Raw genomic sequence first — 27,476 nt, 5'->3', positions numbered from 1 at the left:
AGGAGTTGTCATGTGCTAAGCACAAGCCCAGTCAGAGCACAGATTCTTAAGTGAAATACGGGATGGGAGTTAATATTTGAAAAAGCACATTCAATTTACCTATGATCTTTGTAATAGAAAATACAAAGTATAACCCGTCAGAAATCTTCTGGACTGGTGGACTATATAGAGGATACAATGAAAAAACATTGCAGGTCACATTAGTTTTAAAAGCAGGACAGACATTGGCCCAAGGACTCAAGCATTTCTCTTTAGAAGGGATTCAATATGAAGATAAAATATGTAGATTCCTTCCTCCTTCTTGAAGTTCAATTTCTAATTTCAGCATATGGAATAGGCAAAACATGGAAGAAATATCCAATTAATTTGTGGAGATATAGATCTGTATTTTTTTTTTCTAACCTAATGACCATCTGTTCTTTAAAGTTCTTACCAGGATCATTCCATTCTCTAAATCATCTTCATTTCTTCTACTGTTGCCTACATCTTTAGGATTAGGAAACTCAACTAGCTATCTGAGGTAGAAACTTCCAGATTTGCTTTACAAATAGCAGCTAAGTTTCCTGCAAAAAGGAGAGGAAAGTTTAGTGTTCTTGTTTTAAGCTATGTTAATTGATGGCTACAAGTGGTATAGTGTGATAGAAGACTGCATACAGTCTGTTCCAGGCTCAAAAATATGTGTGGATAAAGACAAATTCTCCTGAAGATCCAAAACAAGGATGAGGGGAGAAGACTACAGGAAGAGAATGTGTATTTAGGTTTCATCTTAAACCAACTGCCTGTGTGCGTTTTGGCATCCATTTATTTATTTATTTTTGTCTTGAGAAGGCCTATTCAAATGACTAAGTTAACAATATCACACACAACATGTTAGCATACAATGTACCCTGTAGGTGTAAAAATTCAGCTTTGTTTTGCCCTTCTTCTTGAACAAAAGCTTCTTCTTTGCTAGTCTCCCACATGTTCCCAGCCATTTTAAAAATACACTCATTTTAAAATACACTCATTTTAAATACAAAATAAATTATGTACCTTTCGAAAAAACTAAAAGAAAAACCATACACATACACACATATGCACAATGACATTGACATTACCCTGTACCTTCTCCCATGTGCCTCAGAGTTATAGCCAACACCTGTAGCCACACAAGGGGTAGATTTGGCAGCTGCAGAACCCAGATGTCGGGCACTGGATTGTACATCCCTGGCAGCAGTCCTAAGTTGGAACCTGTCTCCTTAACTGACCTCTGAAATGCTCTATTGTCTGACTCCCTTTCTGGCCTGGGCAGTGACTACCAAGCTCTCTGCTGGGGCTGTTTCAGAGTCAACCAACTGATGGTCTGTTCTGGATGCAATTACCCTTTGCTTTGCCTTTGACTGTAAGGAATTTATTTATTTATTTATTTTTGTAAGGTTGAAAATTGGGATTGCGTAAATTCTTGACAAGGAATTATATTCAAGTGTCTTGTAAAGACTAAATAAGTTGTTTTTTGTTTTGATTGTGTCCTTCCCAAATGAAACTGAATGAGATCCACTCATCCAATTTACGTTTTAGCACGCAGTGAGCTTTCGCTAATGAGAAGTAAAACTATGAGATTCTTGGGCACTTTTCCCCTCCAAAAGAAGCTTGGTTTCCTTTTATTGCTGCTGTTGCTGCTGCTGCTTCTCCTTCTTCCTTCCTCCTCCTCCTCTTCTTTCTCTTCTTCTTCCTTTTATTGCTTCCTCTTCTTCTTCCTTTTATTGCTTCCTCTCCTTTTCTTCTTCTTCTTCTTCTTTTTTTTTTTGACAGGGTCTCATTTTGTCGACCAGGCTGGAGTAGCACAATCATGGCTCACTGCATCACTGCAGCCTCGACCTCCCTAGACTCAGATGATCTCCAACCTCAGCCTCCAGAGTAGCTGGGATTGCAGGTGCACACCACCAAGCCCAGCTAATTTTTTTGTAGAGATGGGATTTCACCATGTTGCCCAGGCTGACTTCTACTGCTTCTTAAAACTACCTCTTAATGTTGAAAATGAAATCCATCTTTCTTTAGAAAATTAAGAAGGTACAAGTTTATTTTTGCTATTACTAAAAAAAAAAGTCTCACCTTTTACAGAGAAGAGCTCTTTGTGTCATGAGTTTTCTTGATTCTTTAAAGAGGAAATAATGACATTACAATCTCATTTCCATATCACTTGCTGAAGAATGACATTATTTATAAGATGCAACCATCTTAGGAATAAGGTAGGAAAAAGCCAGTTATCTACCGGGGCTCCACTTACAATGCAACACTGTTAGCCCTACAAGGAAGGTCTGTGGTATATATGGTTATTCATGATAAACTAAGGAGATACATGCCTGACATTAACAGGAAGATAAATTTTGGGGAAACCATAGAATATACTATCACATCCAACATAAAATGGTATTCATCTGCACCATGTAAAATGTTCCAAATTTTATCGACTTTCATAAAAATGTAAATATGTTTCTTGGATAGCACTGATTAAGACTTGGAAAAAAGATTGAAGATTCCTGAGTTCATACTAATATAAATAAATAACTGATAAATAAATTGAGGAAAAGAGACGACTCTCATGCAGAAGAATTCCAAATAATTTATGTGATACTTGCCTTTCAAGGAGGTGGAGTTTAATTCCCCACTCCTTGAGTGTGGGTCATGCTTTGTGATTTAATTCCAAAGAGTAGAGTATAGAAAGGTTGGGAGGAATAACTTTTGCAGTGGAGAAAGCTGAGAAGCACTACTTTGGCCAGGTATTCAAAGTCAGCGTCATCAGCAATAAGTCATGTTTATAGCATATACTACTCTCAATATGATATAATCTCACTTTTTGGAGTATTTCTCCAAAAACTCATATCCCTAGTCTAACCATGTGAAAACATCAGATATACCCCACTTGAGAAATATTCTACAAAATACTTGATCAGTACTCCTCAAAACTGTCAAGGTCATCAAAAATAAAAAGTCTGAGAAACTGTTGAAGCCAAGAGGCGCTAAGGAGATATGACAACTAAATAAATGTAATGTACTATCCTAGATAGGCTGCTGGAGGAGAAAAAGGACATTAGAGGAAAACTATGAAATCTGAACAGGGTGTGCAGTGTAGTTAATTGCAATGTACCAGTGTTGATTCCTTGGTTGTGATAAATGTCCTGTAGTTATGTGAGATGTCAATAACAGGGAAAACTAAGTGAGGGGTATATGGCAACTCTCTGTGGTATCTTCATAGTTTTTCTGTAAATCTAAAACTATTCCAAAATAAAAAGTTTATTTAAATTTTTAAAAGACTGACATATTGTCATATCGACTGAAACGGAGTTCCTTGCGTCAATCAATACATCTTTCTCTTTCTTACACACACCTATCTGCCAAACCATATGGCATAAAGAGTCCTTTTCCTGAAACATAAGAATACTTAATCCTTCAAGCCAATGTAGTATGAATGGAAGTGGACTTATTCTGAAAGTTTTAGATTTCCCAATAATACCTAGGTCATGCCCTCAGTAATATGGGACAAATGCTCAAAAGATAATGTCCATAAACCTGTATTTCCCAAAAACTTTAAAAGACAAAACATCCTTCAACTACATTTCCAATAAACTTATATTTTGTGTGAGTTATTGACATAATTAATAAGATAATGCATTAATCTCTGAAAGAAACATATTCTTTGCTAGATTACTGAGGGCAGTGTTCATTTATTGATCAATTGTTACCATGGGAGGTACAGAGGTAGTCTGATGTACTATGGTTTCAGAACTTGGGTGAGATTCTTTCCTTGCTTCTCCTCACCTGTCATTTAGAATGATGAGAAATGAAATCTCTGGGAATTTTTGAAGAATTTTTTCATACTGTTTTCAATTTACCATTTTTCTTTAAGAAAAGAAAAAAACAAGTGTTAATGTCAATGAATGTTTACCTTAAAAAACTATTCTAGATTTGTTCTGCAATTGTTAATAAAAATTGTGCCTTTGCTAACGTTTTAATGGTACAATTTTTAAAGTTCAGTTGATCAAAATTTAATTAGCCAGGGTAATACATGGTCAGAATAGCCTCTCTCATTCTGTTTTTAGGAAAGAATGCAAATGTCTTTAAAGAAAGCTTGGGAAAAAAATACATGCAAGTCTTGAACGTATTTTAAGGCTAAAAATAAGATTCAAGGCTGGGCACAGTGGCTCATGCCTGTAATCCCAGCACTTTGGGAGGCCTGGGGGGGGTGGATCATCTGAGGTCAGGAGTTCGAGACCAGCCTGGTCAACATGGTGAAGCTCCACATCTACTAAAATAAAAAAAAAAATTAGGCACGGTAGCCGGCAACTATAATCACAGCTACTTGGGAGGCTGAGGCAGGAGAATCGCTTGAACCCAGGAGGAGGAGGAGGCTGCAGTGAGCCTATATCATGCCATTGCATTCCAGCCTGGGTGACAAGAGTAAAACTCCATCCCAAATAAAGAAATAAATAAGATTCAGTAAAATCACCTGCACATTGTATACCTATAGTACTTTGCAATAATAACATATATTAGGAAAAAGACTATAATAATGAGAAAAAGAACAAAATGTTCACTATGGAATTCTTAGCTAAGGGAGAACAGTCAACTAACATATTTTAGGAATATTGCTCATAGTAAGGTATTTAATATGGAACAAAATACTGGGAAGGAGGGGGATCTACAGTTAATGTAGGTAGCTGTTTTTTTTATGTTACTCTTCAAGAAGTTCAATTAATATGTATTTTGCATTTCATTATAGTATTGTGTGTGTATGGTTAATAACGAGAATTATAACAATCCGTTTCCCAGAATACTGATGATGTGCTAGGCTTTAGGCTGCCGGGCATTTGACATACACCAACTATAACTTAGCATAACGCCGCAAGTTATGAACAATTAGTGTTTAACAACTGAGAGAACTGAGGGTACCAGAAGTTAGGGGACTGATTGAAAGCTCCGCAGCTTATAAGGGAGGGAGCCATTACCAACTCTGTCTGGCTGCCTCAATTGCCTGAACTCTTTCCCACCATATCATAAGGCTTTGTTATCATATATTATAATTACTAACACTATTAAGGTAGGCATTTATTTATCACTAAGTGATTTAAGTCATTTAGTGTTTCTAGGCTTCAATTTTCTTAGGTAAAATGAAGTTAGCTTATTGATTTCTAATGTTTCATAGAAACATTAATTTATATACAGAATAAAAAATTAAATGGTCATTTTCACAATATTTTTGTTTAAAAGAGAAGATCATTAACATTGGCCCTTACTAAATGTTGTGATGATGGGATCAATCTAGAAATGCTCATGTCATCTCTCTCAAATCCCTCCAGTCCTATTAAGCCAGGACTACTGATCTTACCATTTTCAAAGTTATTCCTTAAAACTTATATGTAAGAAGAAATTGCATATTTTTCCCAGCACTATACAAACTATATACTTAAACTTTTTGGCTCCTAAAGAATTAACAACTTGCATTCAGATATAAATGATGCAAAAAAACCCATTTTTCTAGATCTGAAAATAATCAAAAATTTTATTTTAATTCACATTTATTTAAATATAACATTTTTATAGACACATGAAGGTACTTATAAACATTGATAACATGGTAGACATAAATATAGATGAAATGTTTAGGTATTTTAGACAAAATTTCACACATAAACTAGACAAACTGACTATGTACTTGCATTTAGTTTCAAGGGTACATTAACATAGATATTTGAAAAGGATGTGCTTTTACAAAACTACTACAAAATGTTCACATTTGCATCAGCAATAAGTCATATTTCCTAGACCGATGCTTTATAAAAACTATGTAAAGATCTAATTTAATCATTAACATCATATGGTAACATAATATGTAAAGGAAGCATATTTTTGTCAATAGAAATGTTCCTGTAACTTTTAAATAACATAGCATTTATATTAAAACCATGCCACATTTATTAAAACAAACAGGCATAATAATACTTTAAAACTGGAATAATTCATGTACCTTTATGCACAGTGTTTAGTTTCACTATGGCACTCTTCGTGAAAAAATATACTTAAAACTTGGCACAGAGTTAATAAATCATATTGCTGGTCATCAAAATGAATGTGATTTCAATTTCCCATGGCATAGAAAATTCTCTATCACAATTTGCCTCTTCCCTTTACAGTTTATCGACCAATGGCAGTTCTGTTTTCATTAAAGTAAACAATGGATATTCAAGAACTAAAAGTCATATGTAGGTGTTTTGCCTATACTCGAATTGGAAATGAGTTGATTTTAGTTTTTCCAGGAGTAAAACATTTCCATCTGTATTGTGGCCAACAAATTTCTAAATAAGGGTGTTATCAGCAATAATATGTATCATCATGGGATGTTTTTCTTCAGGAGGCAGAGAGGTTGAAAGGAAATGTGGATCTCTTCAGAAACTGGGGAACATATGTGGTAAGGAGAGCAAATGCCAACCGAGGCAGAAGCAGGGAAAGTTCTTTGGAAAGCTGGTCAGAGAGCACACTGAAGTAGCAAAAAGGCAGAGAACAAAGGTGGGAACATAAGAATTATTCACAATGGAAAGGGCTGCCATGAGTTTCAGAAAACGGAAATGGGCCACTCCAGAAACAGCACGCAGAGCAGGTCTAGCATTCTCGTATCAGCAAACTAGCACTGTTGTTTAGGACAAGTTTTAAACTTCCACATCAATGTGTCTGAAGAAATTAAGCTAACTGGCAACTTTTTTTCTGAATTCATTCATAAACACTGTGGAAGAAAAAAAATCGGGAATAACACTAATTCAACTTCCTACAAACCAGAGAGGAGACTTCACACCCACTTCTAGCTCAGACTTCGGAGCTGTGGTAACTAAAAAATGCCACAATTCTTTTTCACAGTTCTTCTAAGATAAATTTGAGGTGTTATATTTTGAGAGACCATCTGAAGGAATGGACTCCTTTCATAAAACCTTCATAGCCTAATTTTTATATTTATTATATGGGAGAAAAGAAGTAGAACTTAAGTTCAATTTGTACACAAATGTACATTTTTCTTAAAAATAGAGTAATTAACGTAATGCTATTTTCTTTGCTTTATGATCCTTACTTTGCTGAGGGCCTTAAACAGTGAAACGGCAAAGAACATCAAACAGGTCAAATAAAATAGGTGAACATATTTTAAAGCTGTTAAGGTGCAAACAGACATAAAGATTATGAATCACAGAGCACTGAATTTTCAAGAGTGAAATCATACCAAAACCGTGATAAGTTTTCGCTGACATCATAGGAGAGTAAGTGGTCAGGAAGGTCAGTGATGGTGCCCTGCACTGCCAGCACATGCGGGGCCAGGGTGAAGGGTACATCGCTCAGGAGCTCGGCCATTAATGAGCTGTTCTCCAGAGTCTGGCCTGCCTTATTTTCCGTCTCAGGGTCTGATACAGTCACACTGGATGAATTTTCTTTGTTGGTCTAAAAATACATATATTTAAAACATTTAGGCCTTGTGAACTTTGAGATTTAGTAGCAGTAAATGTGGCATTAATACATCAACATGATTGAGAAATGTGGACTATATCAATATTCCCAGATTTGAATGCAGCTCTTTACTTTAGAATTACATTTATCCAAATTTCCATTAGGCTTTAAAGTGAATCCTAAACTTTAACTCAGACTGACCACCCACAGACCCCTTAAACACAAACTGGCCTTCTTGTTATTTCCCTTGCTCAGATAATGTCTGCAAAGTCTGTCTCTGCTTTTCCAAATCCTATGTACGTTTTTAGGCTCTGCTAAATTCTCAGCTGCCCTATAAATCTTGTATCACTGGAGTCCAAAGTGATCTTGCCCATTTCAGAATGCTTATGGAGCAAATTGCCTAAGATGTTATTTGGTGTTGCCTGTATGTGTCCTTGCTAATTGCTGTTCCATATGCATATATATCTTATCTCCAACTAGACTATAGGGTCTTTGAAGGCAAGCAATCCACCTCGCATATCTTTGTATTTTCAACCTTGCACCCTTTACTGTTTGACACTAATATACATGTACTCATAATTTATCTCTAATGTATACCATGAGTATTGATTGATTGCCTGACTGCCATTGGAACTAACCTGTTATGTCACAAAAGTTATCCAATTTTTAAAAAAAGGATATATCTTGTTCAGTTTCTTTACAATTAATATCTCTTGCAAATCACCTAAATATCAATCAATAGAAGAATGGATAATAAATTGAAATGTATTTACAGCAATGAAGATGAATGGCCTGCCACTACGAGCACCTGAAACCTAACTCAAACCAGCCTGGGCAAAACAATGACTCCCCCCTCAACCCTCAATCTCAGGCAGAATAAAATTCCCAAGTCTTTACAGAGGCCTACCAGCTCCTTCACAATCTGGCTCCAGGGGTGCCTCTGACCTCATCTCCAGCTCGTGTGCTCTGGCCTACTCCTCTTCAGTCCCACTGTCTCCTTGCTAGTGCAAGTGCTTGCTTGTGCACACCGAACCTGCTTCTGCCTCAGGGCCTTTGCTTTCCATTCCCTCTGTCCAGGACACTCTTCTCCCAGACATACACAGGGCTACTGCCCTTATCTCCTTCCAAGTGTTAGTCCAGATGCCATCTCAATGAGGCCTTTTCTCACTTATATAAAACTTACTTTTACATAGTTTTTGTTTGTTTGTTTGTTTGTTTGTTACTTTTTTGAGACAGAGTCTTGCTCTGTCACCAAGGCTGGGGTGCAGTGCGTGATCCTGGCTCACTGCACCCTCCCTGTCTCAGCCTCCCAAGTAGCTGGGACTATAGGAGCACACCACCATGCTTGGCTAATTTTTGTATTTTTTTGTACAGACAGGATTTCACTACATTGCTCAGGCTGGTCTTGAACTCCTGGGCTCAAGCGATCTGCCTGCCTCAGCCTCCCAAAATGCTGGGATTACAGGTATGACCCACTGCGCCCAGCCAAGGAGCTTTTGTAGCTCATCTTCACTGCTGTATCCCACATGTCTAGATCAGTGCCTACTGCTCAGTGAAGATTTATTGGGTTTTTTTTTTTTTGGTTGGTAGACTATTAATTACTGCTGCAATTTCACAACTTGTTATTGGTCTATTCAGGGATTCAGTTTCTTCCTGGTTTAGTCTTGGGAAGGTGTATGTGTCCAGGAATTTATCAATTTCTTCTAGATTTTCTTGTTTATTTGCATAGAGTTGTGTATAGTATTCTCTGATGGTAGTTTGTATTTCTGTGGGATCAGTGGTGATCTCCTCTTTATCATTTTTTAGTGTGTCTATTTGATTCTTCTCTCTTTTCTTCTTTACTAGTCTGGCTAGCAGTCTATCTACTTTGTTAATCTTTCAAAAAACCAGCTCCTGGATTCACTGATTGTTTGAAGGGTTTTTCGTGTCTCTATGTCCTTCGCTTCTGCTCTGATCTTAGTTATTTCTTGCCTTCTGCTAGCTTTTGAATTTGTTTGCTCTTGCTTCTCTAGTTCTTTTAATTGTTATGTTAGGGTGTCGATTTTAGATCTTTCCTACTTTCTCCTGTGGGCATTTAGTGCTATAAATTTCTCTCTAAACACTGCTTTAGCTGTGTCCCAGAGATTCTGGTATGTTGTGTCTTTGGTTATAAATGCTAATGGTTATAAATGCTGACAAATTATTTGACTCTAAGTCTAAAGGAGAAGAATAATTTTCTGGGCCGGGTACGGTGGCTCATGCCTGTAATCCCAGCACTTTGGGAGGTTTAAGGTGGGCAGATCACCTGAGGTCGGGAGTTCGAGACCAGCCTGACCAACATGGAGAAACCCCATCTCTACTAAAAATACAAAATTAGCCAGGCGTGGTGGCGCATGCCTGTAATCTCAGCTACTTGGGAGGCTGAGGCAGGAGAATCACTTGAACCCGGGAGGCGGAGGTTGCAGTGAGCCGAGACTGTGCCATTGCACTCCAGCCTGGGCAAGAAGAGTGAAACTCCATCTCAAAAAAAAAAAAAAAAGGAATGATTTTTTTGTATGAGAAATAATTTCGTAAGACTTTTTAATTAAAGTATAAAATATACACAGAAAAGGTTACCTCCTAAGTATATAACTTGCCAAATTTTTACAAACTGAATACACATGAGCAACCAGCACCCAGATCAAGAAATAGAAAAGACCAGCCCCCAGAAACCCTCCTGGTGTTCTCTTGCAGTCACAATCAACCCCTATCCCGTCAATCATGATCCTTATGTCTAACAACACAGAATTCGTTTTACCTGGTTTTGTATTTTAATTAATTAATGTATTTATTTTTATGAGACAGAGTTTTGCTCTTGTCACCCAGGCTGGAGTGCAATGGCACAATCTCGGCTCAATGCAACCTCCACCTCCTGGGTTCAAGTGATTCTCCTACCTCAGCCTTCCGAGTAGCTGGGATTACAGGTGCCCACCACCACGTCCAGCTAATTTTTGTATTTTTAGTACAGACAGGGTTTCACCATGTTGGCCAGGCTGGTCTCGAACTCTTGACCTCAGGTGATCCACCCACCTCAGCCTCCCAAAGTGCTGGGATTACAGATGTGAGCCACCGTGCCCGGCCTAGTTTTGTATTTTAAATGAATGCAATCATATGGTATGAACTCTTGCTTCTGGCTTCTTTTACTCAACATTATGTGGATGAGATTCATCTAAATTGTTTCATGTTACATGAAAAAAAATCTTGAAGAACATGTTGTTGGAGAGGTGATATATTCTGACCGATGTTTTAAAAGAATCAACCTGGTTGCTGGGTTGACAGCAGATAGTAGAGGTAGGGTGGCCAGGGAAGGAAGTGGGAAGATAGCTGGGGATGAGAGATTACTTACAAAGTGAATTAGAGCAGGGATAGCAAAGGTGAGATAAAATGGTTAGATTTTGGATAGACTTTAAGGGTAAAACGAATACGATTTGCTGATGGAATGGATGGTGGGGGTATGAGAACAAAAGCATAGTTAAGGATAAAGCCAAAGTTCTTGGCCTGAGCAATAAGACAGATGGAATCACCCTTTAAAGGGATGGGAAAGAGTTCCAGGGAGCAGGAATGGTTGGGAAGATCAAGAGTTCAGTTTTGGAAGTTTCAGTGCCCAGCAGACATCAGGTGGAGCTGTTAGTAGGCAGGGGGATATAATTTGAATCTGGAGCTGGACGAGATCTGGTGGAGAAAGTGGAGAGAAAATTAGAATGGACAGTATTTTCTAGGTGTCATGATGTAAATGGGGAAACATATATGGGCCAGTAGTTAAAAAGGGATGTGTAGTCAAGAAAAGTTTCTTTTGATTTTTGTTTTTCTTTCCAAGTTGGGAGAAATAATGAGAATTTATAAGCTAATAAGAAGCAGCTCACAAGAAAGGAAAAATCCATAGAGAATTTATAGAGAAGGAACTCGTCACAAAGCATCTGCAATACCTAAAACAGGGGCCGTCAAGAAATATTTTTTAGTGAATGACCTCGAATTAGTAAAGTTAAAAAGCACATGCCTATAAGAGTGATCTTATAATTTCATGTGAAAATAGCACCAGAGTACTGTTTTAGGACTGCAACTAACAAATGTAATCATACTCTTGTTGTGATAAAGCTTGTTATAAAGATGTATGTCTGCAGTGGGCAGATTCTGTCTCCTGAAATCTAACTGGGACTCACAATGCTAATTATCCTCGAGTCAGCCAAGAGCGCAGGTATGAGTAATGACACCACCATTCTACTCTCTTTAAAGGGCTTCCCTATACACTGGTCTATACAGAAAAACTGAAAGGGAAGCAACATTTGGGTGCACCATAAAACCTTAAGATTTCATCTGCACCAGGGTTTTGATCACCTGTGAGCAGGAGAACAAAGTGGTTAGGAGCACAGATTCCAGAACCATGCTGGTTGGTATAAATCCTAGGTCTCTTGTTTATTAATAAGCAAATGGCCTTGGGCAAATTATTTAACTTCTCCATGCCTCAGTTTCTTTAGCTGTATTATGAGATTGATAATAGTTAACTATTTCATAGGATTGTCAAATGCAAGGATTAAATGAAGTTTTATTTATAAGTAAGCGGAACAGTGCTCGGCACACGTTAAAGTAAGTAAATAAGTAACATTTTAGAAATGCTGGATCCCATTTGGGTTTAGATGAAGTTTAGAATCCAGTCATCTCTTTTGACACTCACTGGTAGTTCAAATAATACCTTTCCCTCTCCTTTTATTTCTTGCTTTCTCTCTTAATCTCATGTGTAAATGTTCCCTAGATCTGGTGGTCTCATCCCACTCAAGCTTTCTTTTCTTTTTTTGTTATGTATGGAATGTTCTAGAGTTTCATCAACCAAATCATCTCCTTTCTTAAACAAAAGCATTCCTGACATTCCACCTTCTCCACTAAAGTGGAGGTATAGGCATACATTCTTTTATTGCGCTTTGCTTTATGGTGCTTCATAGATACTCCATTTTTTACAAATTGAAGGTTTGTGGCAACCCTGCATCAAATAAGTCTACTGGAGTCATTTATCCAGCAGCATGCGCTCACTTTGTGTGTCTATGACACATTATTATCATTCCCACAATATTTCAAATTATTTCATTATTCTATCTGCTTTGGTAAGGCATGATCAGTGATCTTTGATGCTATTATTGTATTTGTTTTGCAGTGCCACGAACCATGCCCATGTAAGATGACAAAATTAACTGATATATGTTGTGTGTGTTCTGACCATTCCTCTATCTGCCTCTCCTCAGACTTCCCTGAGATAGCTCAGTATACTTTTAATTAAGACATGTACATTTGTTTAGATATACTGCTATTGTACACTTCATAGATGACAGTATAGTGTAAGCATAACTTTTGTATGTAGTAGGAAACAAAAAAATTCATGTGGTTCGCTTTAATGCAATTTTCACTTTATTGCAGTGGTGTAGAACTGAACCCGAAATATCTTCGAGGTATGCCTGTACGTTACCTGTAGGATTTTGCTTTCTAAACACACAACTTCTTCTTTTTTTTTTTTTTTTATGGCTGAGTAGAGCAGACTTTACGGATGGGACATGAAGGCCCCCTCCTCTTTTGGAGGTCTGTGTGGAACTGAGGAGGGGAGATTCTTGATGTGGTGGGAGACTGAGTGTGGCAAGGGCGCCCCAGCAGCTGAGGGTCTCTCTCCTCCTCTCGAAACACACAGCTCCTAAGACTTAACTCTCCAGCAGCAATATATATTCCCTTGTTCATGTTTTTATTAATCCTTTTTTTTTTTTGGCAAATCATTATTTGTGAGAATGTAATTCCTTGAGGACAAGAATGTATCAAACTCTATCTAGTACAGTAAAAAAATTGGGACATGGTTTCTCATTCAAGTTATCCTCATAAAACTGTCATCTGACCTGAGGGGAGCTGTTTTATCCATTTGAGTCTCAGTCCACTATTATGTAAAATGAGTGAAGAGGGACAAAAGATGAAGATGATGAAGACAACTGGGATGACAATGATGACAAGACAGCAACTAGCATATACAGAACACTTTGTGTCTGGCTGTATCTAAGCTGTTTAAATGTATTTGCTCATTTAAGTCTTACAACAGCCTTGTAAGGGTGTGTGCTCCTATTAGTCCTGTATTAAAGAGGAAACTGAGGCACAGAGAGGGTAAGGAAGTTGTCCCAGGTTACACAGTTTGTTAGTGGTGAAACTGATAATCAAACCCAATGACCATTAAAGCTCTATATTCCAAGATCCTGCACATTTCAGACATGCTTCGGATAGAATGATTGACTGAATGAACAGTGCTTCAAAAATTTTAGGGTACAGTATCAGAAAATACAACAGTTACTAAAGTAGCATATCTTGGCTTAATTTAGGAAAAAAAATGCTAATATTTTGTACCTTAAAGAAGAAAGGACTGAGAAAATCATTAAGGTGACAGATCTTACAGACAGGCTGAAGAAGGATGGAAAAGCAACTCTAATTTAAGATATATTTATCCCTGGAAATGAATCTACCAGCAGTTTGGATAAGACCATGGGAAAAACACCATGGACAGTGAAACAAAATTGTCTGTGAGTTGAAAATTATTGAAACAGACACGAAGGCAAGTGGGAATGCACTATAGTATTCTTTCCACCTTAGGATAACCTTGAAAATTTTTCATAATTAAGTTTTTAAAAATTAGTTAAAAAATACGATGGGCAAAGTGTTCCACCAAATGCCTCCTAGAATGATGTGAATTTCAGCTGTGCTGTAAGCATTACTCCAGTATCTATCTCTTAACTGTTGGCTATAGTGCAGCATTACAGTCTCCAAGGAGGCTGCCTGCCCTCTTGGCAGCAGGGTGAGTGCCATGATGCAGCTGCTGTTGGCATGCTGAGAGCTGGAAGGAGAGAAATATAAGCCAAAACAAGAGTAAGTCACAAAGAAAATGTGAGTCAAAATTCAAGGACCCCACAGCCTATAAACTTGATCACTAAGTCTGGCAGCCAATGGAAGCAGTGGTGGGGGCTGGGGGTTTAAACAGGTGCATGAGTTCCCCTGCAAAAAAGCAGCTCTCACTTAGACACAAAGTCTTGTGATTTTTTTCATTTGCATAATAAAATGGGTCTTTAATGGGAAGAATTAGTATGTTAACCACAATAGAGCAAGAAGAAAAGACTCAATTAACCTTTTGGTTAATAGCCAAATTTTAGAAAATTAATTCAAACACTAAGTTCATAAAGCATAGTTGTTATTTTTGTGATGAATCCTGTTCACAGAAATGCTGCTATCATAATGTTTCTGAGTATAGTTTCTTCATAAACCTAGCTTTAATACTTCTTTTTCAAATGAGTGGTTGCCCTTACTTAGTTTAAATATAAGCATACCATGTCAGTTTTTTTAATCTTACAAAGAAAATTAATATTCTTACTTATATCATTACAACAAATAAAGCTTACTGTTATTAGCTGTTTTCATATGTTTGTATAAAAACTATTTCTTGTTCATCAGTTAACCTGTTAAAAAATTCCCTGGCACAATTTATTTTCATTCCTTACATTCTACTATCTTTATTTCAAATAATTCAAAGAGGTTTACAGCCACTCTTCCTCCCTTTCTTGCAGAGGGGTGTAAAAATTCATGAGGTTCAATCTTAAAAATCTCCTCAGAGCTTAGGAAAAAACACACTCCAAGAATACAAGGCATATAACACTTTTCAGCAAAGGGTTGGAAAAATGAAGTCACTTCCCCAGAGCAACAGAAGGTTAGTGGCATCCTTGTGAACCTCGCTCTTGGGTGTTTGAAAGCAAGGAAATTCAGGTTTAAGAACAGACAACTACATTTTTCCTGGCACAAAATTCCAGTAACCACCATGAAGTCTATTAGGAGGCGCCAACTTTGCAGACACACTAACAATTGGAGACCTCATCTACTTAGCTATATCCAACTAAATTATGAATATTTTATTAATATGAAAGCCATCTATATTTGGCTTCTTTTAAAACCTCCTGCTTTTTTCTGCAACCTATGCCTCAGATAAGTAGAGATAATACAGTATGCTATAAAAGCAAAATATTGATGCATTAAAATTTAGAAACCAGCCTTAACTAAAACAGCAATAGAATCTATTAAAAGAATGTGAACCCAGGTATAAAACACTCTTCTAACACATTCAATTTACATGCAAAGAAGGTAGCTATATCAAGCATATTTCTAGAAAACAAGTTACAGAAAAAAGAAGTAATATCAAGCTCTGGCTGTCTATGCCTTTAAATTCTAATGTCTATAAATAAAAGACATGCTTCTTTGAACAATAGCCTGAACAAGCAACACTGTCACTTTATCTCCCCAGATAACTATCCATTCTATTCTGGCTTCAGCTGGTATCTGCTTGCATTACATCAGCTTCTTGACTGTGGGGTGAGGTGGAGGGGCAAATCTGAGTTAGAAGCATCAGGGGACAGAGGTTAGGAGAAGGTGATATAAGCTATGGCACAGTTAAGGCAGTACTCAAGCTTTTTATTTTTTCTAAGAAGCTGCTCACTAATAAATGTCTGTCTAGCTATTAAAAGCCTGAGAGTTGGTGTCTTGCACCTCTGTAATTCCTAAGCAATAGTCTCCTTTCACTTGGGAGAAATCACATTGCAATGGCAAAGATTATTTCCTATTTTCCTCCAAGTTCTCAGTACCCAGAACAGCACCTATACATACAAAGTGCTCATTAAATGTTTTTGAATGGCACTGGATCTGGTTCCCTTCTTTCTCAGATACTCTAGGAACTCAGACTTGATATTAAAATTGAAGGGTTAGGTCAAAGAAATAAATAAAAACCCAGGACATGTTGTCACTGATACAGAAATTAGGTGGGAGAAGCTGAATTCACAGAAGATTTCTATCTCCATGTGGCCTGGGTGTTAGTTTCCCCTAGAAGTGAGGGCTTCAGTTCAAGAATGCTGTATTTCAGTAGCAAACTAAGAGGCTAGGTTAGAAGGCAGATATTTTCTCTGCTCCTTTCCTAGTCTCTGACATCATTTCGGTTTAGCTTCTGGCTCATGTTTTTTGTTTGTTTTGTTTTGTTTTTTTCAGTATTTGTTCCATTTTCTCTTCTTACTCTTTCCTTCAATATTTCCACCTGCTTGTGCTCCCTTGTTCTCCAATCTTTCTTTTAAAAAGAAAAAAAAATGTTCTCCCGACTTCCTCTTTTCAGAACTCCAGCCGAATGTATATACAAGTGCAGAAGGGGAAGTAAGCAGGCTGTTACTTGCTTCTGTAATCTGTTCCATGTATTCTTGGAAAAGTGGTTTGTCTGAAGCTGGAAAAATCTTCTGTACTAGCCAACTAGAGTTGGGGTGCGGTGGAAAGAGGAAACAGAAGCATTTCAGGAAAGGAACCAGGCAAGAAATAGTGCCTTAAATGCAGGATCCTATTTAATACTGGTTTTGAAAATACAAAAGGCTGTTTCAGTGATTTTTTAAAAACTGTATTAAAGTTGGTTTACAGAAATTCATAAACTCTAGCCCGTAAGCTGTCCAGGCAGCTCATATTTTCCCGGTAGGCCTTCCCCCGTCATGATTCACAGCACACATTTCACCTTTCTCTTCTTGCCTCTAGTTCTATATCACTACCTTCCTCCTTCCTGTTGGCAGGTGGGTCAGCCTCCTATTTCACAGATAAAACAGGAATCACCAAGTGAGGATCTCCTCTATCTGCCCCACCCAAAAAAATGTATCTGCATTTGTACCCAACCTCTTTCCCAGAGCTTCCAGGGCTGCAGATCTACCCAAGGCAAACTCTTCAAGGACATGGCTTCATCAATTAGGAGGTGTCTCTTAATTGCTAATCTTTCCTAGAAGCAATTAACTATTTTTTAAAATTCGACTCAACTCTATGTTACCTACTGGAATATCACCTACCTAACTCCCATACTATCTTTCCATGCTTTTTTCACAGCCAGGCTGAGACCATTGTTGGCACACACTGTCTGCCATTCCTCCCTCCCCCACGGCAACCTGCCTCCTGCCTGGGCCCCTCTACTGAGTGTGCTTTCACAAAGGTTACTAATAATCACTCTCTCGCTAAATTCAGAAAATGTTTGGAAGTGCTAATCTGAAACGACCACTTTGTAGCACTTACTGCTATTGACTCTCTCTGAATTTTTATTTCTTGGCTTCGGTACCCTTGTTAGTTTTGTTTTCTACATGTCTAGCTGGTTATTCTTTTTGTCTATTTCTCAAGAGATGGTGTTCTTTAGGGTTTCATTTCTGTTCCTTTACTCTTCCTAATCTCAACACACTTCTTTGGATGAGCTTATCTGATATGGATCATGCCTACTGCTCCACTCTTCCACCCCTCCAAAAGTAGTATGTATGTAGATTTATGTGCATGTGTGTGCACATACATGCACACACATGCACATATACTAGTCTCAAACTCGGATTTCTCTCTAGAGTTCCTGATCCATATGTTCAACTCCTATTACACATTTCCTTTTGGATATTCCACAGGACATCTTACACTCAACATGTTTTAAACCTGGCTCTTAGCTTAGTCCCTTCCTGACCTTAACCTTACCTCAAACTTAATGCTCTTCCAATCTTCCAATATTTTCTGTATCAGTGAAGAGAACCTACATAGTTGCCCAACACAGAAACCTGCATTATCTTTGAAGTTTCCCTCCCTCTCACTTCCTCCATGCAATAAATCACTGAGTCCTATTGACTTTTCTGCTTTTAATATCTCCCCCAATTCATCCATTTCTCTTCAGGTTCACGTCATTCTCTTCATTCAGGATACTAAGATCTTCTTCCATGAATGCTGCAAGAGTTTCCCATGTACACAGCCTTACTACCCTACACTACATTCTCCCTATCACTTGTAGCATGTAAAACACATTCTCTTCCTTGCTTAACATTCCTCAATGTCTTTGAAAAAAGACCAAACTCTGTATCGTGACACACAAGCATGACCTGGCCTTGCTTACTCCTCCAATTTCTTGTACTGTTATTCCTAAACTCTGCATCCATACCAAGCTATCTGCTGTTATCTAGACCTTCTCATGGTGCCTACTGCTTTCCTCTCCCCCCAAAAGTAGGTATGTATGTAGATTCATGCATGTGTATGTACACACACTTTCTGTTTAGTTCTGAGCCTTGGCTCGTTTAATTACTTTAATCTAAGTTAAGACATCCTCTCTTCTACTCCCTTCATCTTGCCTATTTCAATTTGCCCTTCCAGGTGCACACAAGCCTTTTTTAGAAAGACTTCCCCCACGAACTCCCCAAACCTGGGCCAAGTAACCATTCTTGTGTTCCCATAACAGCTTGTGCATACTTTTCTCAAAGCACACATCATACTCGACTAGAATTCCCTGTCACCCCCACAAACCTACGGGCTGTCCAAAGCCAGGGGCTATAGCTTTCATTTCCATTTCCTTCCCAGCCAGTACAATGTGGAGCTCATAACAGATAATCAATACATATTCACTGAATGACTGAAAAATCTAACTTTCTTCATAAATTTTATATTCAAATTTCTTCTGAATAAGCTAGGAATTAGGATGTTGAGCCTCAATTCCTTCATTTGTTTATTTGTTCTTCTAAGATTTTACCAAACCCATTTTGCCCGTTATCACCAACGTGATAAACTATGGATGGTATTAAATGCAGAGATAAACTGGTTTGCGACTCCAGCTACATCCATTTCCTCAAGCATGAGACCGACTGTTCCTTGACTTGCCAAATGAACAGTTTCACAAACATATCTCCTAAAGGAAGTTTAATGGGGTCCTGCTACAATGTAGATGAAACCGTTGGGGAAAGATTTTTCCTACAGACCCGTCTTCTCACTGAGCTAGCCTCATCTACTCCAAAGTCCCCTTAACCAGCCTGCCTTACACAGTTCTTCTCTCCCAGGAACCAGTGTTTCTCTCCAGCTACATGGTATAGTCTGGAGGGGCTGCGATGTAGCCTATGCTTGGGGACAGCGGACAGGAACAGCAGCAGGGTGGCAGGACTAGGTAGGCACTGAAAAGGAAGGAGAGCCTCAGAGATGAGAGCTGCAAAGAAGGATAGGCAAGGGGATAGGCAGGTGAATTCCATTTATTTAACTGCTGTTCACCTCTGTTAGAGGGAAAAGCCTCATATCTACTTCTCTGGTTTCCATAAACAGAGATTTTTTTCTGTAAAGAACTCTGGCCTTCTGCTCCACCCCTTATTCCTCCCCAAGGAGGTAGGCTGAGTTACCTAGTTGGATCTATATTGTTTAGTCACAACACTTATGACACTAAATGTGTGGGCTTTTTCTTCATACCAACCAATTCTCCAACTCTCTGAATAACAACTGAGTGTTCTACAATTCAATTCAATTCCAACGCTAACTTCCTGGAGGTAACCCAAATCCCACAGGTTCAGGGCTCAGTCTCACAAGGCTGCGCTCATTTCAGATGTCAATCACAAACTCATGTCACAAGTACTTTTGACTGATGAGCTATAAAGTCAGGGATTCCCACAACTGCCTCCTCCAGGTTGATAATTTGCTAGAGCAGCTTACAAAACCCAGAAAAACAATTTTCTTCACATTATTGGTTTATTACAGAGGATACCCTCATGAACAAACAGAAGAGATGCATAGGGCAAGATGAGGAGAAGGAGTATGGGGCTCCCACACCATTTCCAGGAACCTCGCCCTTCTAGAACCTCAATGTGTTCACCAATCCAGAAACTCTTGGAACCTACTATTTAGGGGTTCTTAAGGAGGTTTTATTACATAGGCATAAAAATCATTGGCCACTGGTGATTAACTCAGTCTCTAGCTCTTCTTCCTTCCCACAAGTTAAGGAGTGGGTCTGACGGTTCCAACCCTCTAATTACATGGTTGGTTCCTCTTGCAAATGGTTCTTCATTCTGATGCTATCTAGAAACCACCAAAAGCCATCTCATTAGTACAGTAGGTCCTCAGATAACATTGTTTTGTTCAATGTTACAACATGGATGAGAAAAAAATCAATTATTCAAAGGGCCACTATGTGTGTGGAGTTTTCATGTTCTCTTCATGTCTAGGTGGGTTTTCTTCAGGTACGCTGGCTTCCTCGCACATCGCAAAGCTGTGCATGTTAGGAGAACTGGCATGTCTGCGTTGTCCCCATCTGCTTGAGTGTGGGTGTGTATGAGTGTGCCCTGTGATGGGATGGTGCCCTGTTCAGCTCTGGGTACCCCCTCACACCCTGAGCTGCTGGGATATGCTCCGGCAACTCCAAACTCAAATAACTGGGTGAGTAATGTTCTTACTTGTCTTTATTACTATTTCTTAAATGTAGAGCTCACATTTATTTCAATGTTTACTATTAGAAGTGGTTTGATCTTTATTTAGAAGTTTGGTGATTTTTTTGTGATCACAAATATACCATAGCAACTTAACTCTTATTTCTATCAATTAATCTGTGGTAAAACTGGTTTTGTTATATGTCATTTTGTTATATGTCAAGTTGTAGCTTCCAAGAACCTATCAAGAATGTCAATGGAGGGTTTACTGTATAAATTTGGGCATGATTGAAAGGAACCTGCTATGGATAACAAAAGATGCTCCTCTTACCCCTATCACTCAGGAAATTCAAAGGGTTCTAGAAGCTCAGTGTCAGGAACTAGAGACAAAAACCAAATACATATTTCTTATTATCACAGTGGATGACAGACACAAGTCTATATTTCTAGGTGGGCTATGCTAAACCCCAATATCCTAAGGCCCAGGGAGAGTCTCTTTCTCCTTATCTCTCTACTTGGACTGCGGAAAAAAGTGACCAAAGGGAGAGTCTGCTGTGGTGCCTTAAACTTCCCCACAGATGTAGACACAGAACAGTAGGAGTGCACAAGTCCATCTTAGCTATTACACTATCCACCCACAGCTGTATGTATCTTGTTTCTCTGTCTGGTGGCTCTTTGGTCTTATTTCTCCATTGGCTCTGGATATAAGAAGGAACAAGAGTGCCCTTTATTAGGACTTAAGACCCCCACCAACTTCTACTGCTCAAAGCAACTCCATTTAGATAAAAAAGGCATATTAACCACACCAAAACAAAGCAAAACACAAAACAAAAACCAAAGTAAAGCAAATGTTAAATGATCTATAAATTTAAAATATAACAAACTAAGGGTTTAAAAACCTTGCATGCCCTATAGTACTATACGAAACAACATATTGGTACAATTTTATCAAAGTTTCATAATTCAGTTAGATCTAAGAGATCAGAAAAGTTCTCATCAGAAACTTGGAGAAATAACAAATAACATTTGTATGGTGCTTTATACGGTTTTCAAAGTAGTTTCACATGTATTGAATTTGAACGTCACAACTCACTAAATTTGATAGGGAAGCTATTATTTCATTCTCATCTTCTGAGGCTCAGAGGTTAGTGACCATCACACCACCACTAACTGGCAGAGACTTACACTTTGGGTCTTCTGACTTAAAATCCAATGCTCCCTGTCCCATACTCCAAATCAATGGCAGTCACATATAGACTATAAAACAAGTATGTATCCCCTGTGTCCAGATCGTAACATTGTCGATGTAACCTACATAAGCAATCTCTAACAACATAATCCAACTTGGCCAAGCTGATTTCTTTTTTTGTTTTTTACATTAAATCAGTAATATTTCAATTTTATGTACTATAGTATAATTTCACAAAAAATGTTCTACTGAAGTTTACCTAGACATTAGCATAATTTTCTTTATGAGTCTAAGCAAACTGAATTGGTTAAAGCCTTCCAGTAAAGACTACCATCAAGGGAAATAATTTTAAATGTTACTGGTCTGGAGTTATTTTGTTTTTTATTTTGTTTTTAGGTCTCAAGTTTAGCAATTTCTTCATGGACAAGTGTCATCTGGATTGGAAAGTGAAGGTTCAAAAATAAAGACTGTGCCACTATAGAAACCGAGTTTAAACTAACAGTTCAACTAAGCATCTTATTACTAGGTTAAATATACCAAGCTGGCTACAACACGTAGTAGCTTAGAAAACTACAGCATCTAATCACAACCAAGGTTGCAAAAACAGTTAAGGCTTCTATGCACGAATTCTTCAAGCTTATTATGTATCCCACAGGTCTGAAGAACTTGATATCCCTTGTTAGTCACACTGGATTCTATTAATACTTAACTTCCCATTTATATAGCCTTATTTATTGTAAGTATGTATTCAACTTTTTCAGAATGTAATGCAACAAGATCATATTTTTTTCCAGATAATTTAAAAGGAAAGCAATGAGAAATGATCTTGCCCATCTCCTCAGCATACTGAATATTAATTACACTGAAATGAATAATACTCATTTCAGTGAAACAATAAAGTACTTCACTCATCTACATATACAATAAGAAAGAAAATGGAATAGTTTCCATTTTTAAACCTGGTAAGAAAATATAAATATACTAATTTGTTTTTATATAATTAAATAAATTGACATCACTTATATGATATTGACTGAATGCAAATAAATGTCATAAGATACAGTGAGAAATACAAAAAGAAAGTAAATCTAAAAATATTAAGTAACAGCTACATGTTGGGTTTTTTGGTGTGTGCTTTGATAGAATGAACATTTGCCATTCTCATAACCTAAGTATGATATATACTTTTAAGAACAAACAATTAAATGTTATGACAAACAACAATGAATATAGTTATTTCATGTTAAGGCTATTGTCTGAGCACAAAAAACTAATCTGTTCTGTTGCTCTTAATATATGCTGAAAAATTTATGCTTTGCCACTGTTTCTACTATTATTATACAAAAACATAAATATATAATACTTGGTATGTACTTAGAATTGCTCATGTTCACCCTATGTATAAACATCTCTCTAATCTCAAAAAGTAAGTAATTCTTCAAGAAATGGGAACATATTGGAGAAGAAAAGCCTTATTTTCTGTGTAATTTGAATTTGATATACAGAGTAATCCACATACTTGGAAACACTATAGTTGGTGAATACACAACTGTGTGTTTTCATACACAGATGAAAGTAAAAGGAAATGTGTCATACCAAATCGAATACAGAAATTATGAGGGTAGGCTAATTAAATTCCACTGGGCGTATGAGTGATAGTGTAACTCACACTTGCTGCACCTAACCCAGAATTCCACTAGAAAAACAATGTTTGGCAAACTGAAGAGGTGAGCAGAAAGCTGTGTCACTTGACCTTGGCTCTCACTTGCAAAAGGTTATATTTCAAAATAGAAGATGGGGTTGGAAAAGCAAATACAGCTGTGTTTTCTTCGCCCCAGTATGAAGATGAAGTGGCCATTCAGAATGGCAGGAGGCTGAGTCCCTTCTTGGTGCACACACATAGCCCAAAAGAGTGTGCTATTATTTCATTCCATGGCTAACTCAGGACAGTAGTTTGTTATTGTGGTAAAATATACAAAAATAAAATTTACCATCTTAACCATTTTTAAGTGTATAAGTCAGTGGCATAAGTAAATTCACAATGTTGTGCAACCATCACTACTATCCCTCTGCAGAACTTTTTCATCATCCTAAACAGAAACTCTACACCCATGAAACAACCCCCCATCCCTCCTCTCCCCAAGCTCTGGGTAAGCTTTTTGTAAACACTTTTTGTCTCTATCAATTTGCCTATTATAGGCACTTTATATAAATGGAATCATACAATGTATATCCTTTTGTGTCTGGTCATTTTACTTAATAAAATGTTTTTGAGGTCAACATATGTTATAGCATATATCAGAATTTCATTCCTTTTTAAGGCTGAATAAGATTTCATTGTATGTATATGCCACATTTTATTTATTCATTCATCTATTAATGGACATTTGGTTGTTTCCATCTTTTGTCTAATGTAGGACAATTTTTTTTTTTTTTGAGACGGAGTCTCGCTCTGTTGCCCAGGCTGGAGTGCAGTGGCACGATCTCGGCTCACTGCAAGCTCCGCCTCCCGGGTTCACGCCATTCTCCTGCCTCAGCCTCCCGAGTAGCTGGGACTACAGGCGCCCACAACCGCGCCCGGATAATTTTTTGTATTTTTAGTAGAGACGGGGTTTCACCGTGGTCTCGATCTCCTGACCTTGTGATCCGCCCGCCTCGGCCTGCCAAAGTGCTGGGATTACAGGCGTGAGCCACCGCGCCCGGCCTAGGACAATTTTTTTTTTTGAGACGGAGTCTTGCTTTGTCGCCCCAGGCTGGAGTGCAGTGGCGAGATTTTGGCTCACAGCAAGCTCTGCCTCCCAGTTTCACGCCATTCTCCTGCCTCAGCCTCCAAGTAGCTGGGACTACAGGCACCCGTCACCATGCCTGGCTAATTTTTTTGTGTTTTTTAGTAGAGACGGTGTTTCAGTGTGTTAGCCAGGATGGTCTTGATCTCCTGACCTCGTGATCCACCCGCCTCAGCCTCCCAAAGTGCTGGGATTACAGGTGTAAGCCACTGCACCCGGCCAGGACAATATTTTTAAGTAAAAGGTGGAAAAGTTGAGAAACAAGTCTAACAGATTCATTAGGATTTGATGAGTATAGGAATACAGAATATTTAAGTAGATGGATGACAATTAGCAAGGGCCCGAAGTGAGAGAAACACAAACTGTGGTTCCTGCTTATTTTGAATTATAAATCTATTTAGGTAAAATAAATTTGTACATTTTTATAATACTCTCTTTGCTTGTCTTTAAAAGTCATAATTAAAGTAATTCTTGTCAACTTAATATTTTATAAATTAAAATCTGAATATCATTGAGACTATTTCAATCTTGTTTGAAACAGCTCCATAATCCCTAAGACCTTTCACACACACTGGAACTCTACACTACAATTCTTTTCTGTGGTTATTATAAGGGTACAAGATGTCCTCACCCACTCTTGGAGAAAGTCGACCCAATAAAACAGAGTAAATAATACTAAGAAGTGATTAAAAATGAGAAGCCACAATGGTGTCTAAAAATCATGAGTGGAAAATTTAGAGTTCACATAGCTTAATAAATTTCAAAAATTATAATGCTTCAACAAAGTAACAAACTTTACATAAGCAACCTGGAATTTCTTAAAGGAAAATACAGTCTAGTGAAAAAATGCTTTCAGATCAACAACAGAAAAGTTGATTAATGTATAATCAATTCTTAAGGTCATCTTTTTCCAGGATTCCTAGATTTTTGGGGAAAAGAAGGTAATTATCAGAATATATGCTGTTACTTGTACATCAAGTTGAAAATTAATCTGCAAGAGTTAGCAGAGAGAGCACTAGACTCAAGTCTCAATGACCCCTGCCTCTACCTAAACTGTGTGACCTTAAGCGAATCATTTAACCTTTCTGGGTTTCAATTTACACCTCTGAAACATGAGATAATTGAACCAGATGATCCAGCTCTCAAATGCCACGCTTCCAAGTAGACTTAGACCACAAATCTGCAATAGTAAAAATTCTTAAGGAAATAGTACTTAAATCAACATAAATGGTAACAATAGAAAGAAAGCAATTACTGAGAAGATACTTGTAATTCAGAAAGATATTCCAAAGGTTATTTGAAGGACTCATATAATGGAAGAACACCTAACTTCACATTGCTCTTGATTATGGTAAGAAACATAAACACTTAGGAGTCAAATAAGAAAAATACAGGTGAGTGCCAATCTTCTCATAAGCATGGCCTAAAAATAATCTTTATAATTATTAAGAAGTCAGAATGTATTTTCTTAGGCTACTGAGTTCACAAGACAGACAATCCTATATACTTGTAATACACAGATGTAGAAAAATTATTATAATATGCCTTGAAATCAGGAAAACAATAAATTAGATCAAATTAAAATTTATCCTGAATGCTAGTGCTTGAAAAGGCAATTTAGTTTGGAGGAGCTGAACTCTGGCAAAGGAACTTAGGAACACTTTCAAGATTGCTGGCCTCAGTGTGCTGGGAGGCATTTTCATTAGAAATATCTCTAGGAGGCCGGGCACGGTGGCTCAAGCCTGTAATCCCAGCACTTTGGGAGGCCGAGACGGGCAGATCATGAGGTCAGGAGATCGAGACCATCCTGGCTGACACGGTGAAAACCCCGTCTCTACTAAAAAATACAAAAAAACTAGCCGGGCGAGGTGGCGGGCGCCTGTAGTCCCAGCTACTCGGGAGGCTGAGGCAGGAGAATGGCGTGAACCCAGGAGGCGGAGCTTGCAGTGAGCCAAGATCACGCCACTGCACTCTAGCCTGGGCGGCAGAGCGAGACTCTGTCTAAAAAAAAAAAAAAAAAAAAAAAAAAAAAGAAATATCTCTAGGAAATATATGAGTTGTGTTCTTTATAATTTTTTGTTTTATTCCCATAAAGAGCAAGGTGATAAAGTAAAATTTTCCTGAGATTAGTGGCAAAATCTGGAGAGAGAAGGGTATTAAGAAAGATGTACATGTATGAAAGAAAGCAATTAGCTAGAGGTGGAAATGACTGGTTACAAGAAGTGAAAGTGTGAGCATAATCCGTCTGCTAACTGTCAGAAATGGAAAATCGGATGCGATAGGGAAGAACCTCACATACTTCCTTCCTGGCCACCATGTGACTTTTCCATGGGTCAGGCTGGCTTTTCTGATGACCAAACTAGGGAAGAGAAAAGCTTGGAATGACTGAGAGGAAGAAGCAACATCACACAGTTCTCTAGCACCCAGATGATTATGTATTTCACCAAAGTTTCTAGGTAGTCAACTTTCAAAACCCAGTACCAGATTTTCCTTTAGCCTTCTAAATCATTGCTATGGTTTCAACTGCCAAAGTGATCTAAAAGTGAACATCTATAATTTCCCAAAGTGTTTTTAAGTGTATAGAAACTATGCTTACAGCCCAACAGAGCTTCTGTTTTTCCCTCCCCTGCCCTCTTTGCAGGTGAGTTAATAGTAAGAATTCTCTGAAGAAACTAAATAATTTATGGTTCACTCCTGAGGGTAAAAATAAAGTGGTTTAAAATATGAGCCCTGATACATACTAATAAATAAATTGTATTAGCTGTTACCGATTTTAGTTTCATTAACTTTATGCTGAGTCAGTCTTAAGCT

At 37.9% G+C, this 27,476-nt stretch overlaps 1 protein-coding gene across 1 annotated transcript in view; it reads right to left on the bottom strand.

The window, feature by feature from the left end:
- Nucleotides 1-5,509: 5,509 nt before the first annotated feature.
- The window catches only part of UMAD1 (UBAP1-MVB12-associated (UMA) domain containing 1), a 559,686-nt gene continuing 537,719 nt past the window's right edge, over nucleotides 5,510-27,476 (bottom strand). Inside the window, exon 5 of the mRNA XM_050782999.1 lies at nucleotides 5,510-7,458. Within this exon, the coding sequence (XP_050638956.1) occupies nucleotides 7,201-7,458 (258 nt within the window). The 3' untranslated portion in view covers nucleotides 5,510-7,200. The remainder of the gene's footprint in view (nucleotides 7,459-27,476) is intronic.

The sequence above is a fragment of the Macaca thibetana genome, chromosome 3 (assembly GCF_024542745.1).
Source record: "Macaca thibetana thibetana isolate TM-01 chromosome 3, ASM2454274v1, whole genome shotgun sequence".
In the NCBI taxonomy this organism is placed as follows: Eukaryota; Metazoa; Chordata; class Mammalia; order Primates; family Cercopithecidae; genus Macaca; species Macaca thibetana.
This window is presented reverse-complemented; position numbering and strand designations above follow the sequence as displayed.